General features: G+C 39.2%; 1 protein-coding gene across 2 annotated transcripts in view; it reads right to left on the bottom strand.

Moving 5' to 3' along the window:
* Window positions 1-25,788, bottom strand: part of CAPRIN1 (cell cycle associated protein 1) — a 37,517-nt gene extending 11,729 nt beyond the window's left edge. Inside the window, exons 1-10 of one of the 2 annotated variants that reach the window (XM_045893924.3) lie at window positions 25,606-25,788; window positions 24,815-25,030; window positions 10,408-10,470; window positions 10,210-10,296; window positions 6,612-6,850; window positions 6,445-6,527; window positions 3,729-3,866; window positions 2,315-2,367; window positions 2,151-2,237; window positions 20-175 (exon numbers count right to left, since the gene is read on the bottom strand). In XM_045893924.3, coding sequence (XP_045749880.1) covers window positions 20-175; window positions 2,151-2,237; window positions 2,315-2,367; window positions 3,729-3,866; window positions 6,445-6,527; window positions 6,612-6,850; window positions 10,210-10,296; window positions 10,408-10,470; window positions 24,815-25,030 — 1,122 coding nt within the window. In that variant the 5' untranslated portion in view covers window positions 25,606-25,788. The remainder of the gene's footprint in view (window positions 1-19; window positions 176-2,150; window positions 2,238-2,314; window positions 2,368-3,728; window positions 3,867-6,444; window positions 6,528-6,611; window positions 6,851-10,209; window positions 10,297-10,407; window positions 10,471-24,814; window positions 25,031-25,605) is intronic. The other variant, XM_064576687.1, reaches the window with a different exon arrangement.
* Between the last annotated feature and the right edge of the window lie 1,749 nt (window positions 25,789-27,537).

Here is a 27,537-nt window from a genome sequence, read left to right on the forward strand (position 1 = left end):
TTGACTCAACCGCACCTACCTGTATGAAATTATAGGGTCCCTGCATTTGCGCCATAAGGTCCTGGACTCGCTGTCTTCTCACAAGGGGATCTGCCTGAGCCACTGGAGTCAAAGAGTGGGGCTCTGGTACTGAAGGAGATGCAGCCTGAGGTTGCTGCTGGAGTGAATTTACCACCTAAAGGGGATAAAGAGGGGAGGGATGCAGACCGGGAGAATGCAAGAGCTCCATTCATATATGGCACTATACTATAAACAAAACAGTAGGCTTTAATGTAGTTACTCAAACTGACTATAATCATAAATTTAAAATTTAACATTCAGTGCTATCACTTCTAGAGTGTTCTCAATTCCACAGGATCACTATGTAGCATTTCAGATTTACTTTATAACCTGCTTTCAAAGATTACCCATGCTTGCTTCCTAAAAGAATGTACTCTGCTTCAACTGCTATTCCTTCTATAGTAATTAAATCTGTATTTATCTCAGTACCTGATACATAGTCAGCACTCAAGTTAGTTATTATCATCAAACTTTGAGTTCCTACCATTTCATTCTCTCTGCTAATACCATAGAATCAAGCCCTATCACCTTATCTAACTTGCTACAAAAGCCAAAGCTCACTACACCTACCTTTTTCCTAGCTCTAATAATTTCTGATTATTATTTAGTAATTCCCTGCTCTTCTGGGAAATCTCACTAATTTTTATTATATCAAATTTACATTCTGTCTGGCTTTTAAACCTGGGCAAGTCATACCTGGTGAGCCTAGATAAATCATAACCTTACTTCTCTTATAAGCAATAATGAGATAATAATCACTACCTAAATTGTTATGAAGACCAACTGATGTGTCATCTACATCAGGTTGCTCAAAAAATTCCTTAGAATTCCATCTGGATAGCCTTTAGAAAGGCCCTACCTACCAAGTACTTAAGAACAAACCATACTGGCACATTACTAAGTATGATAATATACTTTTCTCTCCCAATAAAAAGCAAAAAAGTACTACTAAGCTCTGTTACTTCCCAAACTTTACTACTATGCCAACATATACTTTTCATCCCTAATGTTCAATAAAACAAATATGCTAATAATTCATTTCTACCCCTATATCCATGCTAATATATACCAATTACCTCACTCCCCTAAAAACATATGCCAAATCTACTTAGTCAAGGCCCAGGAGGTTTACATACCTCATATATAAATCACCATTCTACAGATCTTTTATATCTATTGTTCTTTTAACGCCCCTCTAATATTTCTGAACTGCTTTGCATAATTCAGCAAATACATACTGTCTTGCTAGGGCTTCATGGGACACTGTTTTCATCCAAACTAGGTAACTTTCTAGAGTACAGGGCAAGTTCTTTACTCAAGCTATCAACAGTGCATTTTAGTACATCAAGAAAAAGCTAAAGGTGTTAATACAATTACACCTTTGGAGAATGCTCTTGATGGAATAACAATATTAAAGAGAAAAGCATTATTATTCAAAGCTATTTTTTCTGTACTTTAGATATATAAAAGAAGTAACCTAAAAGAGGATGGGAAGGATGGCAAGGACCAACTTGGCAAGGCATTTTGATTTTATCTTATAGGTAACACAACACCATCAAGAGTTTCAAGTAAAAGTAACTTAATTAAAACTAAATCTTCTAATAACTGACCTATAAAACTGAATAATTCAGGATGGCCAGGGGCAGTCAGAAAAGAAAAATATGAAGGGGGCACCTGAACTAGACATGAGGACCTGAAGAAAGGTAATGTCAATTGAGGAAAAGATGACACTCCAACATATCCCTTGGAAGGTGGACCTTTTCTGAAGGCTATCCATATGGGTGCCCAGATTTTTACAGAGCAACCTGGTATCAACACACAAATCATATACTTTAATAACCCTAACTTACACACAAATAACTTTTTATATATTTTCTATAGCTGGATCAGCAGAGATTCTACTAAACATTCACAGGTATAAATAAATTATCTTTTAAACATAATGATCTTGTTATGTTTAATATAAGTTTGTTATGATAATAAATGTACTAAAAATGCAAAAGACTAACAATCTTAATTTGTTCTTAGGAGATCCAAAAATTACTAATAAAAACAAAAGATAGCAACCGTGTAACCGAGAGAACTCTTACCTCAACTGTTTCAACTGTCCACTCATCTACCTGCTCCTTTTCACCACTGCTGAACTGTGTTTCTGCCATAAACTGTCTATTTACATACTGCAAAGCAAAGTAAATGTTTGAGAGTTCTGTTTGAAAGGCAGAAAAAGAAAGCTAACATTAAATAAAAATCATACCTCTGTTGATTCAACTTCACTTTGTTCGGTGTATTCTTCTGCTGGCTCAGGTTCTAAGAGGTTAAGAGAGGATATAAATGAAAAGTAAGAAAATCTTTTGAAAATTAGCAATTCATTTAAACTCCAAATAAGTTAGCAGTTTACCATCAAATAGCCGGAATTTATTTACAAAGTTATAGTCAGCAGTAAGTTTCTGTATTTTAATCATTCTTACAATAATGTATTTAGAAAGTTTTCTTTACCATTTACTCCAGAATGAATTAGGTTCAAGAGTATTTCTGATGAGGTAAAATGCCAAGAGCTAAGTTAAAACTTCTCTCTCTAGCCTTAAGAAGTAATATTATAAAGCAGCACCCAGATTAAAATCTTACTCTCTATTTTAATCAGTTGGTGAAAGTAGTTAAAGGTGGAGAGAAGACTTCCTTATGTTGATCTGCAAACAATAAATTCCATCAATGTGCAATCTTCCCTTCTAGTTTCAACCTTATAACACTGTATGAAGTGCTTACTATGTACCAGATACCATATACATACATACTTCACATACTACTTTCTAAATAGAGAACCTGAGATACAGAGAAATTCAGTTGCTTGCCCAAAGTTACATAGCTAATGAGAGTCAAAGCCAAGCTTTCCATCCAGGCAGTCTGATTCAAGAATCCGTGCTTTTTAACCACTACAAAATTTATGCTCTGACAATGCTTCCAATGGTACTCAGAATTTTATTTATCAACTTAAGTTATCATAAAAGTACTCCTAGTGAGTACTTACCTACTTATTAGTTTATGCTAGGTGTTAAAGTTAATTGGAAAAGATCCCTTGCCATTGACAGTTACAGTTCAAGATTACAGATTTATAATCACCCCAACATTTAAAACACAGACACGCACGCACACACACACGCGTGTGTGTACCCTCATGCTATTCACTTCACATACTAGGCATGGTAAACAACGATAAATCTGGGCATGTCAACCACAATGTACTTAAAAAGCCCTACAACATTTCCCCTCATCTATACTCCAGCCCAGCAATACTGCAATAAAAAAAACTATCAGTTTTTAACAGTGATCCAGGGAAGGACAGGAGACGGAGAGGATCTTAAACAGGCTCCACACCTAGCATGGAGCCAGATGCAGGGCTCTATCTCACAACCCTGAGATCATGACCTGAGCCACAATCAAGAGTGGGACCCTCAACGGACTGAGCCACCAAGTTGCCCCTAAATGACTGATATTTAATACCTCTGGGAATAACTCTTTAATACACATTGTTTGAATATTTTGTCTTGCTTAAAGTTTCATTAAAAACCTCAATGTGCATATGTAACTAAGTAAATGTATAACCTGAACTTGTGGCAAAAGAAGTAAAGCCAGGACTATAAACTAAAGCTCATATCCCCCTAAGTACTTACCAGCTTCAGCTACCTGGTCTTCAACTGTAGGTGCTGAGGCTGCCTCTTCTTCCTCACATAGCCCATTCTGGTGGTTGTGAGTGCTGTCAAAGTAGTTTGACTGGAAAACACGCTCAACAATTTCCTTTAGAGCTTTATCTAAAAATTAAATATGAATTATAATGTTATCTAAAAATTAAATATGAATTATAATGTCAGCCATCTCAGGATGCCTGACTTGAATAAGATTCAACATGCTACAAAATACTGCCCTAAGAAAAAAACCTTATCAACTCTTACTGAAACATACATATAAAAAACATTAAAGTCCACCAACAACAGGAATCATGGAATGACAGATAACAAGAAGCTATTAGTATTAAACTTTATACACTTGAAGTTAGTTCAAAACAAAAAGCTGACAACTATCATTTAATTCATTTAGTATGTATTTAACACCTACCTATATGTTGGGCAACGCAGAAGGCAACGGGGCTACAACAAGATTTGTAAAAGATACAGTATCTGCCCTCCCTAAGTTTATAGTCCAATAGAGAAGAGTTATCAGATACAAAAACAGTAAAATCACATCTGTGAAAAGTACTACACAGAGGTACAATGGATTGGACCCTAGGCACGAAGAAACACAAGACGCTTTCCTGGTGCGTTAAGTGCTGCAAGAGCACCGATCTGGAAGATGAGTAGTAGAAAGGAGAGAAGTGTTTCAAGACAGAGACAACAGCATTTACAAAGCCCTGTATAAAGAGAAAGGGTGCCAAATACAAGAAAATGAAAGCATGTGCTGTGGCTGAGGCATAGGGAGTAAGAAAAAACATAAAGACGAGTCTAGTAAGGGCCAGAACATGCAAGGTCTTTAAGTTAAGAACAACTGTATGTAAAATATAATTAAAAGAAAGCCATTAAGGGCGCCTGGGTGGCTCAGATGGTTAAGCGTCTGCCTTTGGCTCGGGTCATGATCTCAGGGTCCTGGGATCGAGTCCCGCATCGGGTTCCCTGCTCGGTGCAGAGCCTGCTTCTCCCTCTCCCTCTGCCTCTCCCTCTGCTTGTGCTCTTCTGTCTATCTCTCTGTCGAATAAATAAATAAAATCTTTAAAAAATAAAAAATAAAAAAGAAAGCCATTAAAGAATTTAAAGAGGGATGCAGAGGGTGGATTCAGTTAAGAGACTGCATTAGAAAAGAGGCAGAAAGTGGAAGAGAAAAAGAAGTAGATAGATTCAAAAGATATTTAAAAGGCAAAACTGTCAGAATTTGGTACACTTGGATATAAGGGGGCAGGGCAGCAGGTGAAGGTATGTGTCAAGAATTAATCTCAATTTCCTGGCCTTATATATAGTACACGTAGAATGTACCTATGTTTGCAGAATGTATTCTCCAGTAGGTCACTTTACAGAAAAATAAAACTTCAAGGACAGTATCAAAATATCATAGAGTTAATCCTGTTAACAATAAAACTAACAACTTTTTGAATGAACATTTCATGTTTCCCTTCCCCTGCATCAGAGGCTCGTAACTAAGAACTATTTGTTTTAAAAAACTTATGCATGAAAACTAAATGCACATGAAAACACCAATTTGAGTTCATTAGTACCTCTTCATTAGCAATAAAGATCTTACATTCCTAAGATGAGTGAACAAGACTAGTAGAAAGTAACACCAAAATAAGCTACAAGCTTATTTAACCCTTGTTACTCCTCAGTAATGATCAGGCTTGACCTAAAACTATTTTTTCAAGCTAACAAGTTTATACACACACGTAGATTTCTTTCTATTAGAACTTCAAATGATAAATTCAGTACATATTTGGTGCAGAACTAAAATTAAGAAGCCAAAATGATTTTTTTACAAAGAAATACAGAAGAAATACAAATTCTTTTTTACAAAGAAATACAGCCCTGCATCGGGCAAGTTAACAAACCAAGAAAATTATTTCTTACATGAAAAGTTACAAAAAGGCTGGTTCCTCATATTTGATTTACCTATTTCCTTAAAGCAAATACACTCAAATTACATCATACAGTTTTGCCAGTTAAAGCTTTTTATCCAATTTTTCACCAAATAGCTGTATAAACAGATACTTTTACCTTAATATGTTCAAAATCTACTTTCCTAATCAACTTCATAAATAGCAAAGAACCTATTCCCTTATTTACTAAGGAAATAAACCTAAAATTCCTAATTTACTGAGGTAGTGAAGCTTAAATGGCCCTTTATTTTCTTTAAAATCAATATGCACTGCACATTTGAGGTTAAGGTTTAAAAAAAAAATACAAAAAAATTAACATCCTCAAATTAGCTGAAGTCTAAAAAACTAAAGAAAGACGAAGGCAAGGACCATGAGTAAAACATATGAGGTACAGTAAGCATTTTTCACAAAATTTCACCAGTAAGGAAAAAAAAGTCCCTATCTAATACCAACAACTCTGAAAAGTCTATTTGGTGTTAATCTGTCTACCTCAAGCAGAGTAAGTTATAAACAAAACCATGTTAAGTTAGGATTCCCATCTCTACAGATTTAGGATTGGTGTTTTTGACTTACACATACACACACATACACACACACATGGCAAAAAGAAAAAAAAAGGAAGTAAACCAAAAGTAAACAGTAGATAAATGTTATTTACACAGTTCTGAAATTTCGTCAATTAACATTACTTTTAAATAGAAAACCAGTTTTTAAAGACTCTTAGTTACAAAATAAAAAATTGTAATACTCACAGGTTGTTCCACATACAGCTTTTTCCTTTCCTTCCAGTAAGTCCCATAGGTGAATGGAAGCATGTTCATACTGCTCATTCAACCTTATAATAATTAAAAAGCTAATTAATTACTTTTTAGTTGTCAAGTCAGCACTTAGAAGTTTCTACTATCAAATACCACTATACCTCAAGCTCATGTCCCGTTCAGGGTCTGCTAATTTGTAGAATTCATCCAACAATGACAATTCCTCTTCAGACAATATTGGCACTCCATTCAAACCTTGCTTCAGATCAGTTCTCACCTCATCATCTCCCAATTTGTCCAAAACATACTGGAGCTCAAGTACAGTTTTTAAACGTTTTTGTTCTGCTTCTTCTCTCATAAGCTGCTCCCGACGCGCTGTCTTCTTTATTGTTTTCTGAATCTGCATAAATATGTAAGCATAAGACACTGAAATGAAATTCACAAAATTCCTAATTTAGTTCAACCAATTTCAAGTCCAATATAAATAAGATACACTTTACTCAATGAGTATGTGATCTTGATATACAAAATGATGATTCCCAAATTACAAATAAAACTTTAATATTTAATATATCATCTGTTTTAAACAGTTGCTAGAAATTCAGAACACATCTTCCCCTATAAAGTATTATACTACTGAAATGTTACCAATAAAAGGATATATTTGGGATTTGCTTCAAAGTAACCTAGCTGATAGGGAATAAGGGAGTAGGTGTGGGTATATATGAAATAGGACTGCCCATGAGATGAAAACTGTAGAAGCTGAGTATGGATACAGGGGTGTTCATTATATCCATTTAACTTTAGTTTTGCCATTTTTCTAATAAAAAGTATAAAAATTAAAATTTCTAATTAAGCCCGAGTCAATTAAAAAAGAAACCCAGGGGCGCCTGGGTGGCTCAGTCGTTAAGCGTCTGCCTTCAGCTCAGGTCATGATCCCAGGGTTCTGGGATCGAGTCCTGCATCAGGCTCCCTGCTCAGCGGGAAGCCTGGTTCTCCCTCTCCCACTCCCCCTGCTTGTGTTCCCTCTCTCGCTGTGTCTCTGTCAAATAAATAAAATCTTTAAAAAAAAAAGAAAGAAAGAAACCCAAACACAGTAACAATAAAAAAATCTTACCTATATCCATCTCCAAAAATAGAAAAATGGTCCAAATTTTTCACTTTAAATACCTACTATCGACTCACAGAGATGCTACAACCCACCACTGCCTTCCTCACCCCCAACAATCCACTGCTAGTACTATATTATCCCAACATATTGAAAATAGTGACTATGGAGTAACTGGCTGGCTCAGTCAGTAAAGCATGCGACTCTTGATCTCAGCGTCATGAGTTCAAGCCCCATGTTGGATGTAGAACCTACTTAAAAACAGTAATAAAAGGAAAAGAAAAAGAAAAGAAACTGACTTCTGGCAGAGAAAAAGGTGGAGGTAGAAGAGAAATATATGCTAAGTACACAGATATTTTCCCCCACTGTTCTTTTCCTTCTGCTAGTCTTTAACTTTCCTGGGAAGATAAAGGGAGAGCATCAACCAAACTCAAATACGTCTCTCTTTTTCTCGTGCATAATAGTGTCAGCTTGGAGTCAAAAAAAGGTCAGACTTTTAAAGAAAGGTCACTCTTTTCAAGAGCCATAAAAGTGTTTTCCTTCCCACCTTCTCCCATTTCTCAAGCCTCAGCAGGATAAACTGAGACAGAAAAAAACAAAGACATACGAAATGTATAATAAAGGGAGAAATGAGGAAGAGAGACCTAGGAGAACAATGAAGTCTGCAATAAGACAAATCTATGATGGCGCAGAGAGGGTAGCAGATTGATATTTAACAGTAAGTAGCAAGTGAATACTACATACAAACACAGAGATGAAATCTAAGCTAGGGCAGTACAGAAAGCTTTCAAGGAGAAAGTGACATCTACTCCTAAAACAGATGAGCTTTCAATCTTACTGGGGAGCAGGGGCTGGGTGTGTGTGTGCAGTTTTAGGGTAGAGAGGCAGCCAGTAGCCAGAGGCAGGAAATATTATAGGAAGAGACACAGGAATGTGAAATTAAGTCAAGAAAGCAAAAGAAAGAAGATAAAGAATGCCACTCTGGATAAAATGAGCAGTTCAAGTAAGAAAGAATATGAAAACTCGAAAAGGTAGGCTGGAGCTAGGTTAAAGAACTTTTTTTTTTTTTTTAATTAGAGAGAGAGAGAGCACGAGAGCACGAGTAGTGGGGGAGGGAGAAGCAGGCTTCCCGCTGAGCCAGGAATGGGACTCGGGACCCCAAAGGCAGACGCTTAACCAACTGAGCCACCCAGGAGCCCCAAGAACTCTTGAATGCAAAACAAAGAAGGTGTTTAAAAATTGTGGGAAAGTGCAATAAAGCATCAGAGTTCAATAAAAAGACTGCCAATAAATTTAAATGCCTCGTGAAAAGTTCCTGAAAACATCACTGTTAAAACAGAAGCAAAGGAGAATGTAAGTATTTTCACTTACATGGTGTTAGTAGCTTGAGAAATAGATTGGTTCTATTATTAAACTGTACAGCAATCCTACTTCTATGATCCATATTTTTTTAAAGAAATCAGAAAAAGAAATTGGCCAGGATTCATCAAGCCTGAGGCTCTGACCTAGGTGAAGTGGAACAATTCCCTACTTGGGTATAAATTAAGTTTTCCTTTATTCCATTTTGAGGGATATCATCAATATTTTCCAACTTTAATCAAATTTAGTAAGTAACATATTAAGTGCATGAAATATATTAGCCATGAGTCAAATACTGTTCCAAGCACAACCCTGTGATGAGGTAGGGACCATTATTATCGCCACTTTACAGATTAGAAAACCAAAGCACTGTGACAGCCTCTCTCCTCTCCCTGTCTCTCTTTTGATACTACTGGTTCTGTTTCTCTGGAAAACCCTGAATGATATAGGGACAGACAAGTTCAGTAACTCAAAGTCCTACAACTATTAAATAAAAATGGCAGAATCAGGATTCAAACCAGACAGTCTGGTTCCAGAATCAGAACTTTTTATCTCTGTACTGCAATGTCTCTCATCACATAATTGTTTTGTTTATTCACTTAACCAAATCTGAGGCAACTTTGTATTTAATGCTGTTAACCTTTCTCCAAATAAGGTAACACTAATTCAGAAGAATATGAATTTTCTGGTCTCCCTCAATTTTCAACAAATTATTTGACTTTGCTTGTATTTTTGTCCTGTTCCCAGACTTCTATCACATCAAAAGATGTATGGGAAAAACACACCACTTTGTTAGATCATGAGTTGATACAAGAGCAATGTATCCCAGTCTGCCACATTCCTTAAGATCCCTAATGGAGACAGTGATTACCAAATATAAAAACAAGACTCTATTTTCTGATAGTTAATAGAACTGTAAGATGGTCATTAGGCATAAAGGAATATATGGAAAATAAATGTTCATATACAAGAAATATATGGAAAATACGTGTGTGTATATACATAAGCTAATTTTTTTTTAACAATGACATCTTTAGGGTAACTACTATATTAAGTTTGTCATATCTGAAAAAAAAAAGTTTGTCATATCTGAAACCTCAGTTCTCAGGCATCTTTCAGGTGTTACATTAAACTTTACAGAATTGGAAAGCGTTTTAGGTGTAACTGAATGCAATCCTCAACTTGCAGAGAGCTTATCAACAGTAACGCAACGACTAAAACCCAAAGAAACAAAATTTTCTGCTTTCCTTATTTTTATTATTTCATAAACATACATATAATCTTTTACTTACATCTTGACTTAATGCCATGAAACTCCTCTGTAATTCTTTTGCAAACTCCAAATTATTTGTGACTTCCTGGTACTTAGATACGGCATCCTAAAATAACAAAGACAAAACCCAACTTTACTAAAACACAAAGAACCAAAAATTAATTTTCTTATTAAAAACAGCAAACATATAGTCTTTAATAAAATGTAGCATCTTTACCAGCTGATCTTGATTAAGCCTTTCCCCTTTGTTCATTCGTTCCTGGTAATCATCAAGCTTGCCCTATGTTAAAAGAAAAAAAAAATAGAATTATGCCCCACATTAAAGTATATATCAGCCTAACCATGCTGAAATACAAACACATATATCCTCTAAGTTTGTCTCAAATCTTGCCCTAAAGATACGTTTTAGTTGATTTCAGTTTAAGTTAGTGCATGAAGTAAGTTAATCAACAGTGAGCTAAAAAATGAATGTAAATACTCCCACCCCTGCTGAATGATACCAAATTTTGTACTACAAGCCAATGACACAACACAACATTGCTTATTCTTTAGGTTTCTCAAAAAAGATCTGCATCAGATGGCCTGCACAAATGGTTCCTATCCACATGAGTGAGGGCCACAACATGGTTACAATCCTGCTTATACAGGAGCATATCAGACATTTTAGTGTTGAATTCTTGTCCCTCTCTTGCCCCTTGCCAAAGAATTCATGTGACTAAGTGATACAAAAAGAGTGTATTTTTCCTGAATAGACCCAAGTGCATATTATCTTTGATGTACTTCATCCATTTCTTTTGAACAACATAATACTTCAGCTATCACATCACCTATGGATAGTGTGCTAGTCAACAGCTTTGCTTCATTTTCTCACAAATGGAATTAAATGTATGACAGTGGGAAAAGAAAATTAACCTCTGGCTTAAGTCATCTTTATTTTCACTAAAATAAAAACTTTGGCAGTTTCCCAGGCTACTACTATTTGATAAACCCCAAGAAAAGATATCCAGGTAATGCAAAAGTCAAGAACTGAGTTGTTTTAAAGGTCAGAGGAGAGTAAATAGAAACCTAAATTAAGGGAGAGAAATTTTAAGGGGGGAGGGGCAGAGGGAGAGAGAGGGAGAATTTTAAGCAGACTCCATGCCCAGCGTGGAGACTGACATGGGGCTCAATCTCACAACCCTGAGATCATTACTTGAGCTGAAAGCAAGAGCTGGACACTTAACCGACTAAGCCACCCAGGCACCCCAAGGGGGAAAAATATTTAATTAATATAATCACAATAAATTATGAATATTTATTGTTCCTTACCCTCAGCAAAAATAAAATTAACCATAAAACAAAATACAAAATCTAATAAAATGCATTCAGGGTCAAAGAAACAAGTTTTAAAAACAATACTAGTTAGTTTTAGGTCAAACGATCCATTTTCTTTGTACCAGAAACATTAGTCAACTTGCATAACCATTCCACCCTAAATTAAAAAGCGTAACAGGACACCTGGATGGCTCAGTTGGTTAAGCGTCTGCCATTGGCTCAGTTCATGATCCCGAGGTCCTGGTATCACACCCCATGTCGGGCTCCCAGATGAGCGGGTAACCTGCTTCTCCCTCTCCCCCTCTGCCCCCTCCCTCTCCCCCCGCCCCTCCCCCACTCATTCTCTCTCTCTCTCTCTCTCTCTCTCTCAAATAAATGAAATCTTTAAAAAAAAGAAAGAAAAGCCTAACAATTCCTCAGTTATCTTGGAGGTAAATAAAACCAAGATAAACATTAAAACATTAAAGGCTGATGAAAGTATCCAATTGTATTCTTAGGTGGATTATTTCACACAACAACCTCCAGCTGGAAAGGTATAAAATTTGTCTATGGTTGAAAAATGAAGGCAGGCCTAATTCCAGGTACAAAAGATATGCTCAACTGCCTTTGAACACTCTTTGAGGATGAATAAAGGCAGTTCATTCTCTTTTTTAAAAGGGTAGGCTAACTTTTCTTTTAAGAAATAAAAAACCAAACAAGATTTGCTTTTAATGATGACTTAGAGTATAATAATACTTTATTATAGTCAGGATTCCTCTATTTAGAAATAAACAGATAACAGAAGATATGAGAATGAAAAGAGGACCCAAAATGTAGTGCTAGTACAGTAAAAATTCTGAATTCACTATTAGGTAGAAGAAAAAATACTGTTAGTTTATACCTGGCATTTATTATCTTCCCTTTTTATACATTTTTCAAAGCTGTTGCTAAATCTAAAGTAATAGAGTATATTATATATCCCTCATAGGGTAGAGTTTTACCTACCTAGCTTAGCTTTATCATTTAATGTCTTAAGAACTTAAAACATATATGCCAATTAAAATAGACATTAAATGAAATTCCTAAAAAATGTACATATATAAAAATATATATATGAAAAGTTTTTTTAATGTTAAGAATAGTACCTGAGTAGTAGAATTACAGGTAGAAATTTTTTCCTTTTGCTTTGTTTTGTATACTTAGATATTCTGCAATCAACATATACAGTTTAAATAGAAAATTAAAATTTCATGCTATAGAAGACAGTAAGAATGACAGATTTCAGGATACTGCCAGGACTTTAACCTATAATAATCCTTGACTATGAATCTATACTATCCTATACAGGGCAAGCTATCCTAAAGTAGAAAAACTCCAATTTTCTCCACAATAACAAATTTAGTATTCATCCAACCCAAAACTCTATGGCAGATTACATTTTCCAAAGACAGCTACATCTGCAGTTCTACATACTCTTCTACCATGTGACCTTGGCACTGCCCCTTGTAGAACTAGTCCAATTCCTCTGCCACTGTATTAAGTGGGCTTCTACCAACAGAGTACAGTGGAAGCAATCCTGTAAACTTCCAAGGCTGTATCATAAAAGCAATGTATCTCTGTCCTGTTTGCTAGTCACTAAAAACACTCGTGTTTGGAGCCCCAGGCTATCCTACAAGAAGTCCAACAACCCTGAGGTTGCCATGCTATGAGGAAGCCAAGCTATGAAGAGGTCTTATGTAAGAATTCTGATCAGCAATCTTAGTGTTAGTCATTCTAACCCAGGCATCAGACATGTGAGTGAACAAGCCTTAGTCTTTCCAGCTGAGGCCCCAGAATCACAGAGCAGAGACACACAAACCCCACTGTGTGCCCTGTCTGAATCCCTGACATGCAGAATCTGTGTGCATCATAAAATGGAGTAAGTTTTGGAGTAATCTATCACACAGAGGAGTAACTGGAAAAACGTTAAAAGGGAAATCAAAACAAAGGGAAAGCAGCTGCTATATGAAACTCAGCTTCACAGTACACACCTTCACTGAATACTGTCACCAAAAACTATGCAAAGACTTTGCCGCCAAAACAAAGATCTATTTCCATTAAAACTCATACATCTCTTTCTTTTGATTTTTATAGTGCTATAACAGGTTTCAAATTTTACAATCCATAATTTAAGAGCCATAATTTTCAAAGGGAGGACTGCCACTGACACACAAGAAATGACAGTTTACTGTGACAGAAAAAACATCTTAAAAAATTATGATGTAACTGAAAAATCTCAAGGATCTTTAACAGGGGATTTTCAAAAGATGATCACACTTCCGTATACCTCGTGAGCTGAATTAATGCAGTTTTAGTGATGCAATCAAAAAATGTCATTAACTACAGGAATGCAAACTACAGATCTTTTGTAAAACATTTTTCTAACCATAATAAAACAAAAGTTTCATTATAGCTTTACATTTATTCCTCTATAGCCATTAACACTTGCTCTACTACCGTTATAAATATCCTATTCCCTTATCCTGGCCCAATCTTCAAAAAAGCAAGATGCTGAGTCTGGTCAAAGTTCCTAATAAATAGCCCTCATTTGAGGAAACTGAAACTTACTAATAAGACTGCAGGGACAATTAGAAAACTGTTCTACATTAAAGGGCCCTAGTTGGTTTTTTTTTTCTTTATCAGTGTAATACAAGCTCTCCTGGCTGCTTGGGTGTATAAGACTTTATCACCATGGCATTTGAACTAAGAGGACGACCTCTGTTCCCTATTACATATAATAAGATCTGTACATAGCAGGGACCCTGTGTTGATCTCCAAGTCAGTGATTTTCAAAGTGTGGTCTCCAAACCAGCAATATATCAGCATCAGCTAGGAACTTGTTAGAAATGTAAATTCTCAGGGCGCCTGGGTAGGCTCAGTCGTTAAGCGTCTGCCTTCAGCTCGGGTCATGATCCCAGGGTCCCGGGATCGAGCCCTGCATCGATCTCCCTGTTCCACGGGAAGCCTACTTCTCCCTCTCCCACTCCCCCTGCTTGTGTTCCCTCTCTCGCTGTGTCTCTCTCTCTGTCAAATAAAGTAAAATCTTTAAAAAAAAAAAAAAAAGAAGAAGAAGAAGAAATGTAAATTCTCAAGGTGCCTGGATGGCCTGGCTCAGTCAGTGGATCAAGCAACACTTGATCTTGGGGTTGTGAGTTCGAACCCCCGTTGGGTAGAGATCACTTACAAAAAGTAAATCTTAAAAAAAAAAAAAAGAAAGAAAAAATGTAAATTCTCAGGCACCACCCCAGGTGCCTCTGGGGGTGGGACCCAGCAATCTGTGTTTTATCAAGCCCTATGCACCACGATTCTAATGTGTGGTTAAGTTTGAGAACCATTCACCTAGATCAAATACATTGTAATTCCCTTGTAATAATCCAGGAGAATACAGAAATAAGAAATTATTTTGAATGAAACACTGATACAAATTGTGACCATAAAAATTATTATATGACAGCCTCAATTTGGTTACTTAAAGGTTTAGCTGTGAACAAACTCAGAAAACTTGTTGATGGTGGTTTTCTAAACCAGCTTATAAATCTATTTAACCTAGTCATTTACATAAGATCCATTTATGATCTGAACACTGAAGGGTTACCATCTTCCATTCACAGTACTTTTATTAAATTATGCCTGTCCAGAAGTTCAGAGCACTTTATAATTAAACTCAATGGTGAATGCCAAATTTCATACTAGCAACAGAAAGCCTCTTAAGAACATTCAATTGGTCTAATCTTCTGCCTTTCAAAATGAGGGTGGATTGCAATCCCAGCTCACTCCTAAGTAGCTTTCAGAGATTTAAAAAAAAAAAGACATGGTATCTGCACTAGTCCCAAGAGTAGGTAACTCAAAAACAAATGACACTATCGTAACTGGCTTCATTCCTATTGTCACATCCCATTCAAACAGCTTAAAGTCCAAGTAGAAACACTCTTCATTTGGGGTTAAATTTGCAGTATGAACTAAATCAACATGTAAATAATTTGTTTTTCACAATGACTGATCCAACATTAACTCCAATGAATGCAAAGGGGCACACACAGGAGCAAAGGGCTCCGGACAAACACAGCTTTTTTCTTCCCTAAGCTAGAACATGACTATCTAACACCTAGTACGAACAAACTGGTCAATTACTCATAGCATCCACATAAAATGAATATTAAGTATTTTTTCTGGAAAATGGAGCTGTTTTCCTAGCATAAAGAGATATCTTCATCAGAAAGCCTATCACAATACTCGTAACAAAAACCTATCCTCTTAAATTCTATCTTGAAATTCAATTTAGGGTTCCTTTTCAAATACTGAGCATCCTGAAAGTATTAAACATTCATTTATTGCACCACATATGAGGAAGATAAAAATCGGGCCATTTTCCAGATTATCCAGTCTCTAAAGGGAGAGATGTGACTATACCCAATTAATGTCAAAAGACAGTATGTGGGGGCACCTGGGTGGCTCAGCTGGGTGTGTGCCTTCAGCTCAGGTCATGATCCCAGGGTCCTAGGATCAAGCCCCGCATCAGGCTCCCTGCTCGGTGGTGAGTCTGCTTCTCCCTCTCCCTCTGCCCCTCCGCTTATGCACATGCACTCTAAAATCTTAAAAAAAAGACAACCTGGTCCTAAGAAATAATTATCCCAAGAAGTGCTGCCCAGTCCCACCCTATCTCCTGTTTGTTGCTTTTAATAGTTGACAGTATTCACTACATGACAGACATTCAAATTTAAGCTATCAGGTAGCTAACCCTATCAGCAAGGGCTATTATCAATCATATTTCACCTAACTAGAACCTGAAAGACAGGACAGTTAATAACTTGCCTAAGGTCATCAATCTCAGCAAAATCATTTGTGCCTCAATATGTTCCTTCTTTATGTCACTCTGGATTCTAGCCATTGCTACATTTCATTTTTGCCCTGCTGCTGTTTTCCTCCCTTCCTTTCTCCAGAGTACTATTTTTTTAAAAGATTTTATTCATTTGACAGAGAGATAGTGAGAGCAGGAACACAAGCAGGGGGAGTGGGAGAAGGAGAAGCAGGCTTCCCGTTGAGCAGGGAGCCCGATGCAGAGCGCGATCCCAGGACCCCAGGATCATGACCTGAGCCGAAGGCAGACGCTTAACAACTGAGCCACCCACGCACCCTCTCCAGAGTATTATTATGTTACTGAATCGCAATACAGCTAGATCTTCCATTCTTCTCAAGAATTTTTTCATGACCACAAAAGTTACTTTACTGAAATTCAGTACTTTACTAAAAATTCAGGACAGTGCTATGAGGGTGCCAGAAGATAAATATCCAAAATAGCTATCCTCCTGAGCTTTCCTTCTTCCCTCTTAGTAACTGACAAATTCCATAAATGAATAAAGAAAACATTTTAAAATTACATAATTAAAAAGAAATAGCAAAAGAGAGACTCCAAAAAAACAAAAATTCTTTAACTAGACAATTATGGTCACAAGAAAGATTATGAGGGGACAAGCATCTGAAGAAACTAGCTTGGCTACCCAGGAAACTATGTAACCTCTCTTCTCAAAGAGATCTCCAAACTGAAACAGAAAAGTTAAAAATGAAGCCTAGGGGCACCTGGGTGTCTCAGTCATTAAGCGTCTGCCTTCGGCTCAGGTCGTGATCCCAAGGTCCTGGGATCAAGCCCCACGTCGGGTTCCGTGCTCCACAAGAAGCATGCTTCTCCCTCTCCCACCCCCCCTTCTTGTATTCCTTCTCTCGCTGTGTCCCTGTCAAATAAATAAATAAAAATTAAAATTAAAAAATGAAGCCTAAAATAACAAAAATAATAAGAGCACCTATCTATAAGTTATTTTGTGTCTCCAGGCCAAATAAATCATTTCTACAGTATTGAAAACCTATAGAAAAATGCAAAACCAAAAGATAAGGATTTCTTTTCTTCTCAACTTTCTGTAATCTTCAGTGGCCTTTCTAGATACTACTTCAAGTCTCCAGTCCCTACATTCCCTGTTCTTCACTTAGAAATATCAATTCTGACTTTGCCCACATTAATGGTAGGCAGCTGACTGCCTCCTGGCATTCAGCTGACAATTAGTTACTAGTAAAATTCATAGGAGACAGGAAAGATATTAAGAAACAAAAGTTTCCAACTGTAAAAAGGAGGGTAGAGAGAACATATACTACAATCCATAGATGATCCGTAACACCTCTTCAAATGCTGGAAGCCTTCTCATGTAGAAGTCTGAGCTGTTCCAGAAAACAAAGTCAATATTAAATATTGTGGGGAGCAGGGGAAGGGTGGGTTGAGAGGTGACTCTAACATCAAGATCTTAAAGAGCTGTCCAAAAATGAAATAGACTGAGAAATGAGCATTCTACCAGGCCCTGTAAGACTGATAATTGCAGAAACTGAGTGAATACTTGTCAAGAATGCAGGGTTTCTTAAACACTAAGAGTAAGAGAATACTAAATTAGATGTTATCTAAGAACCCACTGTAAGACAGTTTTTCAAGCAAATAAGTAACCAGGAGTTTAATTTGATAAGACTTTTGTCCCATTGAAAAGGGAAAAAAAGTAAAAGGTAATCCTGTAAAAATCCTTATTCCTTGTCCATGGCTGTAATTATGCGGTTAAGTCTGAATGAATAGAAGCAGCTGACTCTAGTAGGAAAACAAAAAAGTATAATATTGAAGAGTTCCAGCATTACCTACTTTGCATTATACTCTTAAGAAGTCTAAAGCTTGTGCATTTGAAAAACAAATGATTACTGATAATCTTAATAGATGTCTTTTGAATTATTAGTTGCTTTAACCAAACTACTCATTAGGATGAGTTGGTACAACTGAATGATTTTATACTCTGTTGAGAGTTCAACATAAAAACATAGGAACTGTAATTAATGGAGACCAAAATTCAATGATTAAAGTATATTTCCATTACTTCTACGTCTGGATAACAATATTAAGGGGAATGCAGTGAAATTTCTAATAATTTACAATGGTTCAAATACCAAGAATTATCTATGTCCCCCCTTCCTAAGACTATTTACAAATCATGCTTATAGTACCAAGATTTTAAAATGTGCTCTAGTTGCCTACTCATCAATGCTACTCACTTAAATAAATCAAAAAAAAATTCTTCAGGAAAAATTGCATTTCGGTAAAAACACTGCAGTAAACAGCTCTGTACAAAAAGAATTTTTCTCCCTCATGGATTAATCCATCTTAACAGGGTTTTGTTGATGAAACTACAAATATTTCTATATGATTTAGTCAAACTAACAGGTATTTATTTAGCATTTACCATGAGTAAGGCAGTGTGGTATCATTCATAATCTCTGCCCCAGAGGAGCTTAACTACCTATTTAGAAAAACACAAAAAGTAAGAACATAAGACAGAATCAAAATGTCAAGTACAGAGATAGTAGATAGTACAGGACATTAAAGGAAACAGACTACTTTAGCTGAGCATAGCCAAGAAGCACACCTTCCCTTTTCCTCAGGAAATATGAATTCTAACTCTGCCCTATAGTCTCTTTCATGTATGTTATTACACTCATACTCTATCCAACAAAAGCACCAGTGTAGCTAGTGGGAGAAATAAATGAACAAAAGTCAAGCAATTTACAATTCCAACTCTGGCTGAATGTCTTTTCTGCTACTCCTCTCATCCTTCTCTACTGTTTACATACAATTCATTGCCTCCAGAAAAAGAGACCAATTACTAAAAAATACCTAGAAGCTCGGAATACAAGAATTAAGATGGAAAGGTTGACACACCTCCTACTTCCTCCTACTGGTAATGCTTTTCCCAAATTATCTGGTGTACAACATACCAAGCCTGAGTCGAGAGGGGTAAATGTAGTTTCAGGGCTTACCTACGCATAAAGAGACACTGCAGAATTTAAACTTTAAAAGTTCATTTTTGGGCGCCTGAGTGGCTCAGTTGGTTAAGTGACTGCCTTCGGCTCAGGTCATGATCCTGGAGTCCCGGGATCGAGTCCCACATCAGGTTCCCTGCTTGGCGGGGAGTCTGCTACTCCCTCTGACCCTCCCCCCCTCATGCTCTCTCTCTCAAATAAATAAATAAAATCTTTAAAAAATTAAAAATAAATAAATAAAGTTCATTTCGTTAACAACAATACAGATGTCCCAATGATACCTGATACAATGGGACCTATACTGTTATTCTCAAGACCCCATTACCTGAATAGCACAAACACAAATTTAACAAGATACTAATAAAGGTTTAACAATGAAGAAATAAAAAGCTTTGTCCTTTTGCTTTCAGCTTTTTAAAACAGAGGAACCCTAAAAGATTTAAAGTAAAAAGCCTCACTTGGTTCTAAAGGATCAGCTTAAACATGAAAATTTACTTATGTTGCAGAGCATTACAAATTCTAATTACCCCCATGATACAAGAGACCTTGGAATTCACTCATTCCAAACTGGGTCATTTTACCTGAGCATCTCAATTTACTCTTCTGTAATACAGATTGAGAAATGAGCATTCTACCAGGCCCTATAAGACTGATTAATGAATTCGACCAAATCTTAAGATGACTTTAAGGTATTAAAGTATCTTAGATTCTATTAACAATATAGTAATAAAATTAACACCATGTTGTTATAATTTCAACATCTGAAAGTATTTAATTTTTTTAAAAGATGAAACAGTACTAATCTTCCTAAATGTAAACTAAACATTACTTACGTAAAATTAATCTCTAAGTCACACAAAATGTATTCGGACAGATATATTTGCCTCATGGGAATTATCTGGAGTAAAATAACATGCTCAGGTTAAACCAATTCATCCTCATCACAATACTTGGGATTCTACTTTCAAGCAAGAAAAAGATACCCGTATTATCACATGAGGAAATTCACATCTTTTCCTTTTTAAATTCAAATTTTTAAATACTTCTCTCTCTCTCTCTCACACACACACACACAACATACCCAGGCAGGAAGAGAGGAACAAATGAAGCATTATAAATGCTTTTTTTTTTTTTTCTGTGACAAGGTGAATGCAAAAACAAAGTACTCTTGCCCTCTGCATTGCAGAGAAATACTTCATGCAACCAATGGGAGAAACGAATACATCAGAGATTTTTAACTCTGTCAAGAAAAACTTCAGGGCGCCTGGGTGGCTCAGTCGTTAAGTGTCTGCCTTCGGCTCAGGTCATGATCCCAGGGTTCTGGGATCGAGTCCCACATCGGGCTCCCTGCTCTGCGGGAAGCCTGCTTCTCCCTCTCCCACTCCCCCTGCTTGTGTTCCTGCTCTCGCTATGTCTCTCTCTGTCAAATAAATAAATAAAATCTTAAAAAAAAAAAAAGAAGAAAAACTTCAGATGTTAGCCCCAAGAAAGATTTTACTTACAAAATAGTTAAGAATGCTTTTATTTCAAAATACTTAAAGAAATTCCGTACAACAGCTGCACTGAATATTGTATGTAGAGGCACACTGCACTGCTCTAAAAAGAAATGTTATCTTCTCTAACGATACATCCTTTTTCAGTATATTAACTGAAAAGATATAAAGAGCAAAGACTTTAGGGAGTAGTATGAAAAACAGTAAGTACCCTTGGCTATCACTTCTGGTCACATATTGGTTACAAAGCTGTCAGGCTGTCTTGCAAGAGAACACCTGGTTAATCTTTCACCTACCAAAATCACTAGTGTCTAAACCTTTTATATTTCCAAAAAGCATAAAAATTTTAAATGTCATCTATTAAAACATCCTTTATTCTACATTAAACTGATTACATCTTACCATATAAATGAGCTCTCTATTCAGTTAAAATTAAGGCTTGGTTTCAAAGTACCATCTTGCATAGCCTAGAGCCCAGTTCTATACCAACAAACTTGATGAAGAAAACTAGGCAATCACTCAATTGATTATTACTTACAAAAGCTAAAAGATCTATAAATGGAGTTTTGCACTTCATTCTTTTGATTATACCTGCATTTCTTCTCTTTGCTAAACACACAGTCTTTATAAGCTCAAATTTCAAAAACTACCAGGCCATTTAGTTGCATTACATAATAGGATCATATTTCATTAATGTTAAGCATGCATTCTCACTGAACAGATGTTTAGCTTTCCTCTCAAGGCTCAACTTACTAGAAAATTAACAAATAGGGCCGCCTGGGTGGCTCAGTCCTTAAGCGTCTGCCTTCTGCTCAGGTCATGATCCCAGGGTCCTGGGATCAAGCCCCCCGGTTCCCTGCTTGGAGGGATGCCTGCTTCTCCCTCTCCCACTCCCCCTGCTTGTGTTTGTTCTCTCGCTGTGTCTCTCTCTGTCAAATAAATAAATAAAATCTTTAAAAAAAAAAAAAGGAAATTAACAAATAACTTTGTATTTTAAATGAAGTGCAATTATTGCAATTCTCCAAGTCTTAAAGTAAGTAATACTACATATCTGGTAGTAATTTTGGTCAGGATACTTGATTTTAGAATCCATTAAAAAAGAGATTTTGTCCAGAAGACTCTTATGAATAGGTCAAGTCTGAAATATAGCTCAAATACAAGTTGCTATGCGTGGACTAAAGTAAAAAGAAATCCAGTTATAAATATCATCTTACTTTACTGCATAAGGATTTCTACAAAGGTTCAAAACTGATTTGTAAAGTAAATCCTATTTTAGGTGTATAAGAAATGTCACTCACTACAAAAATCACAGTTAAATCCTTTCATACAGTAAATCATCTAGATATAGAAAAAATACAATTTAAACTAGAAACCAGATGTGTTTAGAGAAAAACCCAAATGCCTTGAATTTCTCAAAAAGTAAAACTTAATTTCAATAGTAATTAAGTCACAACCCCAGTACTGCCAACTTAACTATTTAACAAGTGGGTAGCTCATTCTGTGAGTTATAAAAAAAACTTTAGTAATCTGACCTTTCCACTAACATCCAAAACACTGAGAAGACTGGGGGAAAAAAATATGAAATACTTTTGTTACTTTGTGTAGTGTTTCCTCCACCAATACAAGAAACTTTTCAGTACTTACTAGCCTAGTCTATAATCTCTGTAATAATAGTTACATTACTTTCTCCTCTGTAAGAGGGCCTGAGGGGCGGGTGTTAGGCAATGTATATAATATAAATCCATACACATGAGTGACCTGTCACTGTCAGGTCCTCAAAGAGCTCATAAACTAAACTCCCTTAGTACATTTGGAGCACTAGATTCAGTCACCTCACAACTAAATTGGCTGCTAATCCAGTGCCTGATTTTACACTAAAAACTTTGAAATTTTTAAGTCATGAAAATATAAATATCTACATTTAATTGTCTATATTTCCAATATTACATCATTGCTATTTATCTTTTGATTCCTATCCTAAAAGAAAACAGGCATTTCCTAAGAATTTTGAAAATTAAACCACTCAAGGCATCAACCAGATTGATAGGATTGCTTATTGTAGTAAGAAGTTTTAAAAAGATACCTAAGTCTCAAGTTCAAATAGAGTAGCAAAAACTAAATCAGATGGCAGACTCAGAAGATACTGGCCTTGGGCATGCTTTTTCCATTACATATTTAAATGTAGCTACCTTACAAGTAAAATACTTGTTTTACTGCTGATAAATCTAGTATTTCTATCATTTACAATAAACCACACTTGTTTATCAAAATAAAGTATCACCAAAAGATAGACATCCACAAGTAGTGCATCTCTCGATTTCAAATAAAACCGAAGAAATTCAAGTAAAATTCCCAATAGGAAAAATGAGACAGATTAGTATCAAATCTAAAAATGTTTGTTTTAAAACTCCCCCCAAAATATAAAATAAATCACAGAACAAGCAATTAAAATAATTATGGCCTACACCATTTTCTTCAAGTTATTTGTTATTGCCCAAATTTTAGCTAGTCTCAACATCTTAAGTAACACTGTTAGGTGGGTGGCTAAATAAACATTCTGAAATGACTTCGTCAAAATTCAGAATGTTATAATAAATATGTTTTACTAGAAGCAAACAAGCCTAAGTTATCCAAGCAAAGTTATTAAGGTAAAAGGCAAAAAGTATGCATAAGAGTCACAGATGTAATTACCCCATTTTTGTACTACTGATTTGCTTCTTCCTTTCCACCTCCAGTCTTACTGAAGGTTGAATTATTCACTCTACCGAGACCCTTTCTCTACATACCCACATATACATACATACACACATACACACACACACACACGTGTCGCTCTAAAAAGAGTTGGTACACTGTCCTGCACTGAAAGCATAAAACAAAATGCCTACTTGAAGATCAACCTCACGGTGTGACCTAGAATGGCCAACTATTGAATCCAAAAAATTGTGGGTGTGGCTTGACTGTTTTTTGGAGGAGCGGCGCGGGGGGGGGCGGCGAGGAAGGCCAGCCCGGGCGGCTGCCTGGTCTCTGCCCTCCCCCTCTGCTTTCGCTTTGTGCTCACAATGCAGCTCCTGTAAAGCGCTTCCCTCTCCTCGCAGCCGCCGCCATGTTAGACGCTCTCTCCATGTGCCCAGAGACCTAGCGATCCCCTCGGTCTAACCCGGACCCACGCCCCCCAACGAATCTCAATCGTGGCAGTCTCCCTCCCGTCCCTCTTTAGCGTCCCGGAGGGGCAAAGAGCCGCTGCAGAAAATCTTCTCGGGATCGAGCTGAGCGTGAGGCTCAGGGGGGCACCTAGACAATTGAAACAAAGAAGGAAACGTGGGGGCGCCCATCAGAGGGGGGCGGGGGGGTGGGCAGCAAATAGAAGACCCACTCAAAAGGGGCCTGATAGAGGAGCAATTCTAGGTGAAGATCCTAAACACGCTTCCCTCCCGAGAGGAGAAGAGACACTGAATAGGCCTCAGGTACACGGTAACGGAGCGGACCAATCCCACGGCTACAGGACGCACGCAGGCCGCCCCAACTCCACGAGGCGGTCGGTTGAGGCCTGAGCCCCGTCACCGGGACCCCTTTCATTTCTCCCCGCTGGCCCTCCGTCAAAGAAATCGGGCCTCGGTGACGGAGAGAAGGGCATCACTCAGTCCAGTCTCGCGACAGGACAGGCCCCCGCCCTCACGCATCCCACTCCCAAGGGCCAAAAAACCTGGCCCACGGCCGGCGGAGAGTAATAAAGCGCCCCGGGCGGAGCGGGGGGAGGGGGTGAGCGCCGCGTCCGGGTCAGGTGACAAGCACCTCCCCTAGGAGCCCGTTTTCTGGGCTCCAAGCTCCGTTTACTGAGCGGGCCGGGCGTGGGGGGTGGGGGTGAGTGCAGGGGATGCGCCAGGGACGGGAAGAGGGCAGGCCACAGCAGTCAGGGTCGGAGCATCCAACCCTCCCGTCCCCGCCAACTCCTGGCACCTTTTTCTTCTCCAGGTTCCGAAGTTTCTTGTCGATCACCCCGAGGATCTGCTTCATGGCCTCGGTCTGGACAGCGCCGGTGCCGGTTGCGGGGTGCTGGGAAGCCGGCGCAGCTGCCCCGGCCCCCGCCGCCGCCTCACTCCCGGAGGAACCCGACGGGGGTGGCGGTCCGGACGACTTGCTGCCGCTTCCGCTGTGGCTGGTGGCCGAGGGCATCTTTAGACCGTGAGAAGAAAGAAAAAGCGGGAGGAAGGAGGACAAGAGCGGCGAGTCAGGCGGCGGACGGGGAGAGACGCGGGACAAAACGCGCAGCGAGCGGGAGCCTGCGCGAGCGGGTGGGGGTGGGGACGGGGCCGGCGCGCGCCGCAAGGGCAGGAAGAGACCGAGGACGCGCGCGCGACCCGCCAGCGGGGCGCCCGGCCCGGCCTCGCGCCGCCCCCCGCCCCGCCCCTCCCCCGCGCGGGCCGCCGGTCGGCCTACCCGCCCCGGGATACCGAGGCTCGCGCCGGGGGCGGGGCCTCGCAGCGCCGGCCGCCAACGGCCAGTGCAACGGTCCCCGCCGGGGTGGGCCGGCACTCGTCCCTGGCGAGGAAGGGAGGGAGGAGAGAGGTCGGGGCTAAGAGGCGGAGAAGGGTGGAGAAGGGCACTGGTAATGACCGGGGGAGGGGGTTGGGGGGGAGGGGAGACTTGAGGAGCAAGCCCCTCGAGAAGGTCCAGCCGATCCGGAGGTAAAGGACACTCGGGGCAGCGGCCCTCTTCCCCGTCAGCGCCTCGGTCCGGGTGGCGCTCACCGTGCGCGCGCGGAGGCCGCTGGAGATCCCGAGTGGGCGACTGAGGGGGCAAGGGTGGCTGTGCGTTCCGGGCAGTGTCGTGCGCTCCGTGGGCGCAGGCCGCTTCGCCCTATCCCCGCTGCACCGAGAGCCGCTGCTAGTGAGGCGGAGAGCCGAGAGCGGGAGGGACTTAGCCAGCCGGCCCTCTGGGGCGGAGGGGGCGGGAGAAGCTGCGGGAGGGGGCCTTCGCGGCCGCTCGGGCTGCCCGGCGCGAACGCCTGCGGGGAAAGGCCCACCTGGCCTCTTACCGCGCTGCCCTAGCTCCAGTCCTTGGGGGGCGGCTGCTCTGGGCAGGTCCGGACGGCCCCGGGGGGTTTGCAAGAGCGGCGCGTAGAGTTTGGAGCGAAATCGAGGCTAGGGTCCTTCAGGCGAAGTCGCTTGACATCCAAACGGGGACAATAGGTGTCAAGCAGCTGGATCGGAGCTGGCGTCTGCCCTCTTAAGAGCCCTAATGGGGGGGTTGCGGGGGGGGGGGGGGGCAAAGGTTTCTGCAAGTAAAGGGTGCGTGGGGTGGGTGGTGCAATCCCAGCTTCTAGAATTCCTTCTGTATGCAGAGCAGGCAAACTCACACACCCCAAAAGGTCTTTTGAAAAAAGACAGTTCGCCGCTTTCCCCACAAAACAATCACCCGGTAGGTAACCTAGGCGTCCTCTGTAGGACGCGTTGGAAATGAGCAAGATGGGTGGCTTATTAAAAGTCTTGTAACTCTGGACTCGGGTTAAAAATAGTCTTCTATCTTAAGATGACACTTATCCAATAAGCCCGAGTATTACAAATTAGACTTTGTTGTCTTTTTGTTTCGAATTTACCTAATACTCTTAAGAGAATGTTGAATGAATATAAAACAAAAATACTTTTTTGCTCCAAGAGAATTATTCCAGTCCTGTAATTAAACTAGGGGCGGGGTGGGTGTGGACAGTGAACGGAAAATAAGCCAAGTGCTGCAAGAAAATGTATTAAAGGAACATAATCAGTGAGAGATTTCAGCCGCATAATGTATGACAACAGTAAATGACCAATTTATAATTTAAATTCTCTGAAAAAGGATTTTGAAGAGGAATCTACCAAACCCCACTATTCCCTAGGGAATAAAATGAGTAACACTGGCTGGCAACAGTGTATCCTTAGGGAGTCTAGGGAAACGAGAGCGGACTCCAGCCTCAAGATATTCCAGTTAGCTGCGAAGTATGTTATATATTCGTTCACATATTTATTGAGCACCTTAATATATGTTAGGAACTCTTTAACGCTAGAGATTGTGAACAAAACAAAAATATCTTCGTGGAATTTCATTTTAAGTGTGGAAAAGAAAAATGTCAGTGAAATGGTACAGAAGAAAAAACCAAACAAGGTGGTCAGGACAAGCCTTACTGGCACTTTGAGGCAAAACTGAAGGGCGTGAGGCCAAGCAGTTATCTTCGAGAAAGAGTTTTCAGGTAGAGGGAACACCCAAGTTTCAGGATCTGAGATGGGAGTGTGCTCGGTGGGTTCAAGAACAGCAAGCAGGCCCCAGTGGCTGAAGCAGAGAGTAGGAGATGAGGTCAAAGACAAAAAAGAGGTCCAGTGTTTTGAAGCCTGCCAGGTCATCACAAGGACTTTGGCCTTTGCTGAGGGAAATGGGGAGTCACCGCATACATAGTTTTAATTTTAAGCAGGGAAGTGACGTGATCACCCTGGGTAAAGACTTTACCATGTGTGTGGATGAGAGGTAGGAGGGAGAGTGGGGCAAGAGGAGAAGCTGGGAGCCCAATAAGGAGGCTGTTGAAATAATATGGCCCAGAGATGGTGGTGGCCAAGATCAGTGTGTTACAGTGAAGGTGGTGACAGGTGGCTGGATGCTTTGCATATAGAACCAACAAGATTTGCTAACAAATTGTAAGGTGTGAGAGAAGT

This window comes from Mirounga angustirostris, unplaced genomic scaffold (genome assembly GCF_029215605.1).
Source record: "Mirounga angustirostris isolate CCGP_5_RB_7025 unplaced genomic scaffold, mMirAng1.0.hap1 SCAF_13, whole genome shotgun sequence".
Lineage (NCBI taxonomy): Eukaryota > Metazoa > Chordata > Mammalia > Carnivora > Phocidae > Mirounga > Mirounga angustirostris.